Below are 13,968 nucleotides of genomic sequence, written 5' to 3'. Positions count from 1 at the left end.
AGCACCCGCAGTCATTTGCATGTAATCAGACATGCAACGATTACCTGCCAATGATCGCTCCTGAACGCAAAAGGTTTGAGTCAAGGGGCGATCATCTGCGGGTAATCCTTGCATGTCCGATGACATGCGAACCACTGCAAATGCAGTCAGCCTCTTGTTGCTTTGTATAGCGCTGCCCATCCACAGCTGTTCACATAAACACCACTGAATCTACCGGAGGAATTTGCGAGACTGCCCCTAAACCCAAGTGTGAATGGGACCTACATGTATACAAATGCTGCTTGTTGTCAGGTGTATTCACTGGAAGGTGAATGGATCACCTCAACTAACCACTGGTATGTATTATGTATATTTCATTAGATATGTAGTGATGCTTACTAAAATGTAGCACATCAACCGCATTGTGAAACACTAGTATGAGTAGACACTTAGTCAGTAGTAGTGGATCAATGGAAGGAGTACATTAAAACACAATAAATACATAAATAAAAAAAACACTTCATCAAAGCTCTTTTAAGTCCCCAAGTATTTTGAGTGCAAGTGCAATGTGCATCTTTGCAAACCAGATAACTAGCTAAGACAGCATAAAGCTTTTTCACATTAGGAATTAGATACAATTTAACTGTAAACAATTTCAAGTTTAATATATTCTAGCAGTGTTTAAATCTTGTAATTTTTATTTAAGACCTCCAGATACTGCTGTCTTGCTTGGGAAACAAGGTCCTGGTCATTGCTTAGGTTTCTCATGGAGCCAGCTGTTGAACCCACAGGGGAGACTCTGGCGCACCCTGTATCCAGCTCTGCATTTGCTGTAAATGCAAAGTTAAAGCAATAGTTGAAGAGAATTAATAAAAAGGTACAACTTTTAACTTTTGGAAAAAAAATACTCAAAATAACAAGTGGCAAATAAAGAAATCATATACACACGCAGGATAAAGAATGGCATTTTTGTGATATTTATGCAATATTTACTGGGAATTTTATCTCTGGAAATTGGGCCCAAGGAGGGGATATTTTAGTTGATAGGTCTTTCTTGTAAATAAAAGTTTGTACCGATTGATACACTTTGTGGTTATATACAGTATATTTTTTTCTTTTTTGGTCTAACTTTGGAGAAAGTTTAAGTCCGCTAAACAGTTTTTCTTCTTTGGTGGCTATTCATGTATTTGCCACCCAATTCAAATGATGTAACCAACTGGGTAAGCTATGATACAAGCTACCAATTTCCTTAGTATGCCCTAGTAGTAGTATGTAATGCTCTGTTTTCACATGTTGATGAGGGGTCTCATCTCAGACCAGGGATTGGCAACCCCTGGATTGCATGGCAGGGGTGGCACCTAACATCTTTCCTGCAGCATGGCACACCCACCTCCCTAAAGAAAGTACACAGACGGCAGAGGACACTTGAGGCTATGCAAGAAGAAGCCCCTTCACCTCCAGAGTTTAGCTCCCTCCACTCAGCAGCTGTGTATTCTCTGTGTGCAAAAAGCATTTGCTGCCAGTAATCAGGGTACCAAGGCCATTCAAGCGACCACTAGGGGGTGGAATGAAAGCGTTTCAATTGTATAAAAGCAATATGGCCACATACAAACTTGCCAGTTAGCTGAGGCCACAAACCATCATTCCTGGACACAAACTGCCTGGATCCAGGGACGGTCAGAGGCCATGTGAACAGCTCTGGCATCGGCTTTTGTTTTTACAGTGTGCAAATATGGCCACTCTACCACTCTTCGCACACAATGGCCGCATTGCCAGCAAGAATTGCAGGTTCTTACCCACAGCTGTCTGTGTGCATGAGCATTAAGACTCTTATTGATGACACTGTAATTCAGTAGTATTTTTCGGAGTACAAGGACTGCGACATACAAGTGTGGTGTATACACAAGTAGGCTCAGTCTCTATTAGGCCATGCCCAACATTTCACTTAACCACTCCCACTTTTCACCACAGCATGCATAGCTCTCCTTGAGGTGTCCCTCTTTTTCAGGTTCTAGAGTTAGGGGCTGGGGTTAGGGGGTACAGGAGTCCCTGTCAGATAGACTGTACAGGGCCCCATCTTGCAATATCAATTATTTACAAGCAAAAGGTCAAAAGGTCACCTACCCCTGTCTTAGACATAGCAAGTAATTCTTTATTTTACAAAAAATGTGCTACAATGTGTTGCCATACCTTGGTCCAGTTCTTTAGTGATATTCTTTTCAAGCTCCTGCTGCATCTGGAATTCATGTTTGTACTGCTGGTAAGTATAAATAACCTAAAATGCATACTACATACACAACTATACAACAAGGTTTACATTTACTGCAATGCATCCACACTTCATTTCTAATACATCCTTTTTTTAAATGGGATTTAAATGTGCAAACTAGCCATATGGACCTGTGTGGCAAATCACTGTCTGTTGCACTTCAAATCCAACCCCAGCCAAAACTTTTTTTTGTTTTGGATAGAATAGGGAAAGGTTAGGGCATTACTGTATTGATAAAGCAATCATCAGTAAGACAGTAAGGTAACATGCATAGGAGTCTAATCATGAAGTTCAGCCTATACAGAATTTGTTCAAATTTGTGACTTCCAGGGTAACCATTTACTATATCTCTTGCACACTTGAGGGAGCACAGGCATGCAGACACAATCTTGACACCATATGGCACCTATGTGAAACATTCCAGTTTAAGCCAATTAATGGGCATAGGAGAGTGGGGCAAAAGGAAACAACCTGTGTGATTAACCCCTTCGTGACGGGAGACGTACACTGTACGTCCAGCCACAAAGGGACCAAATGACTTGTCACGTACATAAAAATTGTGAAAAGTGTAAAAAAAATAAAAAAATGTGTAAAAAATAAAATAAAATAAGGGACAAATAAATGAATGTATTTATTGCCATTTTTTTAGCTGTGCTGGTTTTGTAAAAAAAATACTACAAATCAAAACTGGGAAAAAAGTGTTTTTTTTTAAACGTTTTTTTCCTCTTTTTTTATATTTTATTTGTCCTAAGTGAGGCGTTAGACGCACATATGTGATATAAATATGTAGCCCTATCTGTCCTCTAAAAAACAATATATAATATGTGTGGGTGCACTTTGTAAGAAAGTATATTACTGACGTGGAAGAATCACACAGCAAAAATGTCAAAAGTGTGTCAGTCATTTACGAACAGAAACTAAAAACAAGCTCAGTCATGAAGGGGTTAAGGGCCCTTTCACACGGCTGGTCCCATTAGGTCCGCCTTTCAGGCAATTCCGATCGGATGCCCAATACAAGTCTTTGGGCAGCCGTGTGTAAATGGGCGAGCGTCTGTTTACACTCTGTTACCCCGGTCTCCGGCCGAGTCCAGAGAAACAAACAGATTAGAGATCTGTTTGGCTGGACTAGATCGTGCCGGATCGGGGGTAGTCTGATGTAAACAGACACATGTCCATTTACATCAGATTCCCCATAGATCAACATGGCGTCCAGCAGTTTCCATTTTTGCTAGGGATGCACAGATACTTTTCGAGTACCAGTGCCGATACTTGGCATTTTCATGAGAACTTCCAGGGTTGCAGCAGTTGCAGCTGGGACCTGGCTCTGGCACTCCACCACTTTCCTGAAATCATTAGTCTGTATTGTTTTAAAAAAACTGTCACATGACAATAAACAAAAATGTATCAGTACTCGTACTTGCGAGTACTGGTTACCAGTACTCGCAATACTGGCATCTGTGCATCCCTTTATTTATAAAAACAAAATCATACATTAAAACAGATGTACAAATCTCAGGAGCTCCTTACAAATGACAGCTGCCTCCAAACATTTGAATTTTCCTCTAGTCGAGTCTTGGAGATCAAAAGTATCGGTACATGTACTCGTGCCGAGTACTGTACTTGGTATCTGTGCAACCCTAGTTTTTGAGATGGAGGACAAAAAACTGTACGTACACAGATGTCATAGCAGTGACATCCGATCCATACTGCTGTGATCAGGAGGGGATCTGTGCACGGATTCTCTCTTGATCAGCCCATGTAAAAGGGGGCCTTACACTCCCCAGAGAGAAGGCTGCCAACAGGTGTCTGCGTCACACCAGTGAGTGATGGCATGGGATCATCACCCAATCTGGCTGTATTAGGGAATTCCTCTCCTCCATTGCAAGCGGAGGTTCTCAGATCACTAGATAACTGATAGAGGGCAGTTGGATAGGCTGGCACACCACAGCTATATCTGGATGAAAACCAGATACAGAGCACGTAGCCTGTTCTCCCTTTAGAAGCATCAAGACTATATCTTTAAGTTTGATGTAGTCATATGATAACTGCTGCCAGCATTAATATTTCTATTAGTCATGAGAACAGTAAATGGGTCAAAATTATAAATACAACTAACCTTTACAAAGTAAGCTCCCATTTCGTTAGTGAAACTACTCCCAACTGGGTTAAGAAAACTCCCTCCGATTCCCAGACTTCGGCTTAGAGCTGGACTACTACCAAGACCTCCAAGGGGACTTGTATCCAAAAGAGGGTTTCCATTTAGACTTCCATTCAAAAAACTGCTTGCAAATAAGGATTTGCTCCTTTGCCGTTCATTAAGTAGCTTGGCATTGGCTTCTGCCAGCCTTTCATTTGCCCTGTAAATATATTAAAGTATTTGTTTGTTTATTCAGCAGTGGTCAAACATTACTTCTGTATTTACGGGCCTGCAAGCTAATCAACAGAACTCACCTTTCCAGTTTTGAGGCCAATGACTTTCTAGTCTTCTGCTCTTCTGCATACATGTCTTTGATTCTATTCAGCTCCGTTAGAGTGGAGTCTTTCTGGCTCATATTTTCCTCCTGTATATTCTTTACTTTGTTTAGCTCAGATTCTAAATCTTGAATTCTATGTTCCAGCTGATTTTTGAGCGTAGAGTCATTTTCAGCTCTCAACTGTTCTAGTTTGTCTTTTGATGCAGCTTGTGCCTAGAAAAGATGCACAGATACTATCAATATCCATGTACTAAGCTTTCAAATAAATGCTCAGTGGGTAAATACTGCTTCTGAGAAAGTATGACATGTATATTTAAGATTACTTGATCTGCATAGTTAACAGTAGAAGTAAGGTCAATTTCACTTGTGTTTCTAAATAACATCTATTTAAAAAAAAACTACCGTATATACTCGAGTATAAGGCCCCATTCATCTTTTCAGCCAGAAAACTGGGCTGAAAATCTCGGCTTATACTCGAGTATATACGGTAATACTGTATAGTATTTGCATTTTATTTCCAGCTATCCCTGCCATTTGTCTTGTTTTTGCAGAGCTGGAAGCTATTTTAGACTTCTGCATTTTTACAGCAACAGATGAGGTGATTCAACTCCCAAAATCTACACAAAAGTTGCACTTTGTAGGCAGTGTCATTAAACTTCTACAAATGCAGTATGCCTCTGTAGTAAAGTAAAACAAATGTCTATATAAACTAAAGGAACAAATGAATATGTAAGCAGTATAAACTACTTTAATTTATGCAAGCGATTCTAAAATGTATACCTGTAGAAATATATTGACCTCTTCCAGCTTTTGTCGTAATTCTTGCCTGCTCCTCTCATCGATTTCTCTTTTATACTGCTCCATGTAACTTTGATCCATTTTGCTGGAGCTGATGTGTCTTCTGAGCTCAGAGACTTCTTCTTCCAGTTGCCTCTTACTTCTTTCTAATCGCTCATGATTCCTGTGCAAAGTCTTCATTGAAGATAACTGTTCATGTAAGTCACGATTTGAAGCTTCAAGCTGAATGTATTTTCGGGATTCTCTATCCAAATGTGCGGAGAGTTCTTCAATCTGAGTAAAGCATCAAAAATGTTAGAAATCAGCAATTAAATATAAGAACAAGGAGGCCAATTGATAAAAAAAACCTAATCTGTCCTAAGAAAATGGAGTTTATATTGGATTACTTCCACTGAGCAGAAAATATACCTTAAAAGGCATAGTGGGAGGTAACACATATTATGCAACCAACCATACTGGCAACCATAGTAAACTGAATAATATACATTCTTCGTTCTGATCCATTTACCAAGGCTTCTGTAATCTGTCCAGTTTTTCTCTAAAATCTGCTCATTTTACATTGGCTTTCATACTGTGCAGTAATGGATCACAAGCCCGATCCAGAACCGCATCCAATACTCATGTTGTTTCAGCCTCTGTTGGGTCACACTTTAGTCACCCAGTAGGGGAGCCACAGATCTTAATGGCTAGGGGCATCCTGAGTACTGTCTGCAGCATTTGGATTAGCACAGAGTGATTTAGTGCCCAGCAAAAAAGTACCTAGCCAAGACTGGTGAGTGGGGCAGAGGGGTATGGATTGCAGGTGGCTTAATGCATTACCTTTTCCTTTAGTTTGAGGACTTCATTGTCTTTTTCATGGTTACTTCTGTAGGACCCTTCCTTTATATGGATTGGCTGTTTTTCACTATTTTCAAACTCCTTCAACTTTTTCCTAGTAGTCTTTAAGTGTTTCTTAAACCTAGTTTTAAGGTATATATAAAAAGGCAGTTAAGTAAACAATCAAACATAAAAGTTATAATATGGTATCAAGTACCCTGAACTCCAAATGGTCTTATGAGTTGGCCCACAGCGTGCCTATGTGCTCCTGCACAGTATAGCTATACCCTCAAAAGAAAACCAAAACCAAAAAAAAAAAAAAAACCCCCAGTTCCTTTACATCTGTATATACTTACCTGGGCTTTGCATTATAGCTACACCTTTCTCTGCAGCTTAGAATCCCTCTAGCCACAGCAAGTCTAATAGCTCAACTGCATTAAAAATAACAAAAAAACAAACCCCACCATCTGACCCATTTACACACCCACTACAAAGAATAGAGGGCCTATTCAATCTTTGCCTATTGTAGCCACACAAAAAAAAACGAGTCTGGTTAAACAGACCTAAAATTCTTTGTATGTAGATAGACATACAGTAAGTATACTACTGCTGCAAAAAAAAGCACGGAGTGGTGAGGCAAAACTCCCCTACAGCAGCTCCATGTACTGATCTTCTCAACCTACCAAATTTATTGATCATTATATTTTTTAGATGCACAATGTATTTCATTTACGGACTTATCCTTAAAGCACATTGATATAAAGATTTCAGTGATATACCCAGATACTTCATGCTGTAAGTTGTTGTTCCTTTTTATTTCCTGATCAAAGCGCTCCTCCATAGACTTCTTCTGATCTAACAATTTCCTTACTTTCTTTTTCTCATTTTCAACCTTAAAACAAATAGAGGGGATGAACAAAGTGAACATGAATAATAGACATCTAATGTAAATACCCAACATTACCTTGTTAGTATATCATGGGAAATATCAATGAAAAACAGTTTATTACACGTTAATAGATCTATTACCACTGGCACCTGGAAAAGATAATGTGACCAAATACTTTCTGAATTGCCCTGCAAATAGTTGAAGAAGATCTTTAACCACTTGAAGACCAGGTGTTTCACCCCCTTCCTGGCCAGGCCATTTTTCAGTGTTCAGCGCTGCGGTACTTTGACTGACGTTTATTCCGTCATGCAGCGCTGAATACTGAAACGAATTTCATACCATTTTTTGGGGACAGATAGAACTTTCTTTTGGTGGTATTTAATTACCACTGGGGTTTTAATTTTTTACTATATAACAAAAAAAGTACCCTTAATGTTGAAAAAAAACATGTTTCCCTATAAAATGTTATGAAACATTTATTATCACCCCAATTCGTTGGTACAATATAAAAGACGGGGTCACGTCGGGTAAATAGACACTAAGCATGTCAAGCTTTAAAATTGCGTGCACCAGCGAAATCGCAGAAAACTACTGCAACCAAAATTGGACATAGGCGACGCTTTAAACGTTTTTACCGCTCATCAGTTTAGTGTTATCAGTGATTAATGGCCCTAAAATTATTGCTCTCATTGCGACGTTCGCGGCGATATGTAACATAATGGGCGCAATCGTCGTTTTCGTACATAGGCGCACCCGACGCATGTTTGCGTGTGTATGTGGGGGGAGGGGCGGGGGACTTTAAATTTTTTTAAAAAAATATATTATTTGTGAGTATTGTTTTAGCTTCTTTATTTTTTAATGCTTTTTTTTTTTTTAGACTTAACTTTATTGCCATCACATAGGGAACTAAGAAATCCCCTATGTGATAGCCAGTTCACCAAACAGGTCCTCTTTATGGAGACATCAGGGGTCTCCAAGACCTCTGATGTCACCTAGGGACCCCCAGAGAAACTGATGAAGCAGAGTGACACTGAATGCAGGAAGTGATGTAATATGCATCACTTCCTGCATTCGGGGACAGGAAAAGAGATCAAACGGAGATCGAGTAATTATCTCCCTTTGATCTGCTGTTAGAGCGTCGCCATGCTGGTCCCAGTCGCAGCAGATTACGGGACCGGCAGCGGCGGCGAGGAGACGGCGGGACATAGGTATGGGGGGGCACACACCCGCAGCTCCAGCAAACGATCGGGCGCCTAGAGACGCGCGATCGCTTGTGTGTAAACAGTCATCGCTGGCTGTTTACATGCTCACAGTTTTCCCTCGTGTGCGCGCTGAGCGATGGGGGAGGGGCAGGACGTCTTAAGACCCCTCCCGCTCCTAGCAGACTCCTGTCCGGCCGTTCACAAACGACCATGGACGGAAGGTGGTTAAAAAAAAACAACTAATAATCTGTAGCCAACAATAGGATGCAACTTACCTGTCCAGCCAAATCTGCATTAGATCGCTCAAATTCTGCCAAGCGAACGCCTAATCGTGATCGTGACTTCAGCTCTTCTTCCCACAGATTCTGAGAGTCTTGAGCACTTTGTGACAGCACAGTTTGCTTTTGTACCTAGATCAATGAATACATACTTCAAAGGTGTCTTATTTAGCAGAATTATATTCTTGCCATAGAATACAATTAAACATATTATTTAAGTGTGCATAGTGCACTACTGTAGAGCTTGATCAACAGACCTGACACTGCTATTTCTCTAACCTATCATCTGTTGTCAGTTAAGTAAATATTATTTTTGCTACTAACCTGCATTATCTATAGCAGAATATAATAAAGTTGTAAACCGAAATCTACTCACCTGCTGGTTCATCTTCTCTTCCATTCCAATTTTTGATGTTTGTAAACCAGTTACTAAATCTTCTAGACGACTCCGAATCTGTCAAACATGTGTGAGAATATCAGAAGTGCACGCTACGTAATGTATGTGTGTATAATTATATATATACACACACACACACACACACACACACACATATACACATACACTAGTATAGCAATCTTCCTAAGCAATGGGGAAAAAGTCTTTCACAATATTAACTGAACGCAGGTGTTATGGATACCCTTCAAAAATAATTGTTACAACCTCCTTCCATTGTAATACTTCAGTACATGGAGAAGTGAAGTGGGAATGACACTATCTATTCTACAAAAGCAATGCTCCTAGAAATCTGCCAGCCTTTATTGCAGCTGTGAATTGCTTTTATTTCTAATGTTATCTAACATTAGAGTTGTGAGCTACTTACAGTAATGGATTCCTGCAGTTCTTTCTGAAGTGTCTCAATTTGCACAGATTGCTGTTTTGCAGTTGCTTCAATCTTGGCATTTTCAATTTCAAGCCTGGAAAAAAAAGACCATACTGTTCGAAGATGGATGGATCAGCCCTGTCAAAGATTTTCCAACAATTCTCTGTGAAAGATAACTACTCTAGAAGGTGAGAAGCATTTGTTATTGTCCCCTAGGGAAGCCTGATATTTGCCCAGTTATTGAATCGGGCCTTTGATTTGAGTTTAGAATCAGGCCATGTATGGCTATCCTAAAAAGGAAAGATTACTGTCAAAAGACACCTATTCCAATCACAACAGTCAAAGGTGGTGCTCTTCCCATTTTGGGGGAACTTTTCCCTCACCTCCTGTCATATCTCCAGGCCAGGAAGTAAAGAGAAATCTCCCCAACTGTAAAACAGAGGGTGATAAAATAGGTTCTAATCTTTCCGACTCTACCCAAAAATAGGTTTTGGCTGGGGACACATTCGAGGTTTATGTTAAGCAAAAAAATGTATTTGTAGTTTTGGATAGCATGGGGAAGAATTGGAATCCTTGTTAGGTTTTTTTTTTAACTTCAATCCAGTGCTCTGTTGGAGAGATTCACCTTAAAGTGACATTAAAGTCAAAACATTTTCCCCTCCCCCCAACGTTAATGTCAGCACTTACCTTAAATGATGTCTCCTAATCCGATCTTCTTCTTACCTGATGTTTTCATCTGTCCCTCCAGCGGTGCGGCGGGTCTCCGATCCAGCGCTGACTCCTCTGTCCTCGCTGGCACTTCCGATCCCAGTGTATGCATGCGGGTGCAGGTGTCCATAGACTTACCTTGCGTCTCTCGTCTCCCGGCTGAAAATCCGAACTGCACATGCGCCCGCCCCAAGATGCTTTACGGCCGCCTGAGCAGTTTCGGATTTCCTGATGGGTGCGCGCGGTGAAGACGGTGTAAGTGCAGCGCTGAATACTGAAAAATGGCCTGGATGGGAAGGGGGTTTAACACCGCGGATGTCAACTGGTTAAACCGCTGTTAAAGCGTTTAAAAAAACAAAAACTCTTTGCATATATCTACTGCTTGCAAGCAGTAGATATATGCAAAAAAACGGGAGGGTTTAGAAACCCTTTAACTTCCTAGCTTTCTGACAACATTTTACCAGGAAAGACATGAGGGGAACTCTCCAACAGCAACACAGACACAAATAAAAATGCTTTTCTTTAGTAGTAAATGGGAAGGCTAAAATCCCTGTAAGATTTGTATTTCTTTATGCTGTCACTTTTGCAGATTTTCATTTACTTCCTTTCTGTTGAAACCGTGGTCAGCAGGACAGGAAGTGATGATAAATCTTTCTAAGAAAGCCCTGTGAAGACGTTAGAACCCAACAGTTCAAATTTCTTCCCAGTCTGTCGAAAACTTGAAAGAAAAAACACATCAACAACAAAATATAAAAACACAAAAAAGTGTATGCTGTGCCTAAAGCATATTGCCAAGTCTTTGCATACATTTAATACAATAATGCAACTAACTAGAACATTAAAAAACTGATACAAAGTAATCAATTACGGTGAAATCAGAACACTTACTTCTGTATGTGTTCTTCCAGTTGTTTGATGGACGTCTCACTGCCAGCTGCTGCAGATGAAAGTGCCTGCACTTTTTGGAATGCTGCAATCACTTCCCTCTCTTTATCATCTAATAAATTCTTCAACTGATGGTTACTCCGCTCTGACTGAAGAAACTGCTCCTCTACATCCTGTACCTACAGAAAGGAACACACAACAATAATACGGTTATCAGAAAATGAATACATCTATGTTATCAGTTCCTGATTAGAACAAAGCCACAAGTAAAAACAAAAGAGCTTTTATATACCTTAGTCCTAAACTTCTCAAGTTCTTTGTGAAGGTGCTGTTTTTCTTCTTCTAGGTCATTGCGATAACGTGTTATAACTTCAAGTGATGCCTCAGACATTGACAGTTTCTTCAAAGCATCAGCAAACTCCTGCTGTAGCTGCCTTATAGAACTCTGTAAGTGAGAAAAAAATATCTTCAGCTTCACTAATAGAATATGTTAGATAATAGACCCGCTGTTTCAGCACGTTTTTACCAAGACCTAGAGATATTTTCCCACAGCGCCAATTAGTTTAAACTTTTAGGACAGGTGTCACGTAATGGATCAAGGCAACCTACCACCAACAGTTTCTGCTGACCCTGAAAAAACCTACATACTTGGTGGTAGAGATTTGTTCCATTCATTAGTGTTCTGCTGACAGGTTGCTTGAAAGGGTCAGAATATTGCTGTATTACCAGCATGTGTTATATCAGCAATGCAAATATAAAGAACAGTAATGTTGTCACATATGTACAAAACAGTGAAGTGTAATATGATGGAATAAACTAAAGTCAGTGAACAAGATGTTTGGTGCTGCTAGTTATAGGACTCGCCAAACTCTAAAGACTTGGTCACATTTGTATCTAATATAATGCCCATTTTAAAATCATCAACTTATATTCAATTTCTATACTACATGGTATAAATTAGTACATTTCTGTTTGTGGCATGTTCACAAAGGATGATTTCCATAATCATAATTACCTAAATACAGGCAGAATATTGGAATATGAAATGCAATCTGGTGATCTCAGACTACTTTATATTCAATAATTAATATGAATGTACAATCTCCATTTGTTTGCTTCATTGAAATGCGTACATTTTCTGTACATGTAGACCAATATATTTATTATTTACTTTCCTTCCGTCACCACACTGGCATCTCCGTCTGCTTTTTTTTTCCCCCCTGGGTTCAGCATCTTCAGCCATCTTGGTTGACTGGCCCAGGATGACTTAACTCCTGTGTGTGGGCACTGGAGTAAATTTATCTTGGCACCAAATCATGCCAAAAATGAACAGTTGTTCACATGCATGGCTGTGTTCATTTAGGACAGGGGTGTCAAACTCAATTTAATCGTGGGCCGCATCAACATTATGGTTGCCCTCAAAGGGCCTGTAAGACTATATAAATGTATCTAATCTTTATCATAATTGCCTCTGCGTTGGATTATCACTGGTTTTAGTAATAACTTAATACCTAGATCTGGAAGTAGAAGTCTAGAAAATGGCCTGGTGGGCCGGATTCGGCCCCTGGGCCTTGAGTTTGACACATGTGATTTAAGAGAACAGGAGCTGGCAGGCAGTGGCATTTTTTTGCAGTAAGGGTTTACATCATGTCACAGTGATCTGATCTCCCAATTTTTGCTTTCACTGACAAATGAGAACTCCATTATTTAACATAAATTTGGTATACATACATTTTTCTGCTACTGACAGATAACAGGTAAGTAGAAAATAAAGATTCTGCGCTGTTTGATCTTTGGTGTCATATCTTTATAGGGATTCAAAGTTCTTAGATGACTTGATATCTTTAGTAAAATAAATATGTAGGCAGCCACTGCTTAAGCCTTTGAAAAGGTTACTCGCCTGGCTGTCAGGCTGATGCTGTCACTTTACTACTTTAAGTCAGTAACCTGGAACAAGAATATATAACAATATGGATTTCTGACTTCGTTGCTACATGCTTGTTAGGAGTTGTTGACTCAGAAGTACTGCCAGACAACTAGTTTTCTTTCCAGGATGATAAAAGTGGATGGGTGTATTTTAAGGCCTCATTTACACTACCAAGAGCCAGCCCCTGTCGGGCCGCTCCCGGGAAGGACAGATTGCACTCATGTGCAGATAAAATAGGTAAACAGGAAATCTCACATGACTGGATAACTGAAGTGAATATTCACTCAATTTATTGTGTGAAGTTTCCTAACTTCTTAAGTCAGTCAATCATCCCTCATGGCTTATGATTTCCCTTGATGACCTGTTCTTCTCAATGGGAGTACGTGGCTGTACGCTCACCCGAGCTGCACATCCATGCGGGTGCAGGTGTCCGTACTCTTACGCAGACAGGATGGATCCTGTCTGCGTCCGAGCACAGACACATGCACGAATGTGCAGTTCGGGTAAGCGTACGGCGGCCTACCCCCATAGAGAAGAACAGGCTGCTGCGTGCAATCTGTCCTTCCCGGGGAGCGGCCTGATACGGCATGGATCTGTACGGGCCGGCTCTTATCAGTATGAATGAGGCCTAAAGCCGAACTTCAGCCAGATATTTAAAAAAAATAAAAAAATAAATGGTGTTGGCTTGATTTCAGCATTCTGAAATCCCCTATACAACGGTACTTAAAGAGGGAGGGGCAACACTTGGGGCCAGTGGGGTGTCCTTCATTTATATGTGCTGACAAGGAACATGGCAACAGGAGGAGATAGCAAAGAGATGGCCTTATTAGTCTCTTGTTGCTCCTTAACACATAAATTCAGGCTGGGGTGGGGAGGTGATCAGGCTGTATTGCTTAATTGCAGTAGATAAATGTCAAGTTAC

The 13,968-nt window shown here is 40.2% G+C and overlaps 1 protein-coding gene across 1 annotated transcript in view; it reads right to left on the bottom strand.

The window, feature by feature from the left end:
- Positions 1-389: 389 nt before the first annotated feature.
- The window catches only part of LOC108802049 (ankyrin repeat domain-containing protein 26-like), a 63,948-nt gene continuing 50,369 nt past the window's right edge, over positions 390-13,968 (bottom strand). Inside the window, exons 31-42 of the mRNA XM_018573938.1 lie at positions 11,412-11,564; positions 11,123-11,298; positions 9,527-9,620; positions 9,082-9,159; positions 8,703-8,837; positions 7,116-7,228; positions 6,340-6,478; positions 5,503-5,793; positions 4,700-4,935; positions 4,365-4,605; positions 2,170-2,215; positions 390-809 (exon numbers count right to left, since the gene is read on the bottom strand). Coding sequence (XP_018429440.1) covers positions 661-809; positions 2,170-2,215; positions 4,365-4,605; positions 4,700-4,935; positions 5,503-5,793; positions 6,340-6,478; positions 7,116-7,228; positions 8,703-8,837; positions 9,082-9,159; positions 9,527-9,620; positions 11,123-11,298; positions 11,412-11,564 — 1,851 coding nt within the window. The 3' untranslated portion in view covers positions 390-660. The remainder of the gene's footprint in view (positions 810-2,169; positions 2,216-4,364; positions 4,606-4,699; positions 4,936-5,502; positions 5,794-6,339; positions 6,479-7,115; positions 7,229-8,702; positions 8,838-9,081; positions 9,160-9,526; positions 9,621-11,122; positions 11,299-11,411; positions 11,565-13,968) is intronic.

This window comes from Nanorana parkeri, unplaced genomic scaffold (assembly GCF_000935625.1).
Source record: "Nanorana parkeri isolate BGI_ZX_2015 unplaced genomic scaffold, ASM93562v1 scaffold49, whole genome shotgun sequence".
In the NCBI taxonomy this organism is placed as follows: domain Eukaryota; kingdom Metazoa; phylum Chordata; class Amphibia; order Anura; family Dicroglossidae; genus Nanorana; species Nanorana parkeri.
This window is presented reverse-complemented; position numbering and strand designations above follow the sequence as displayed.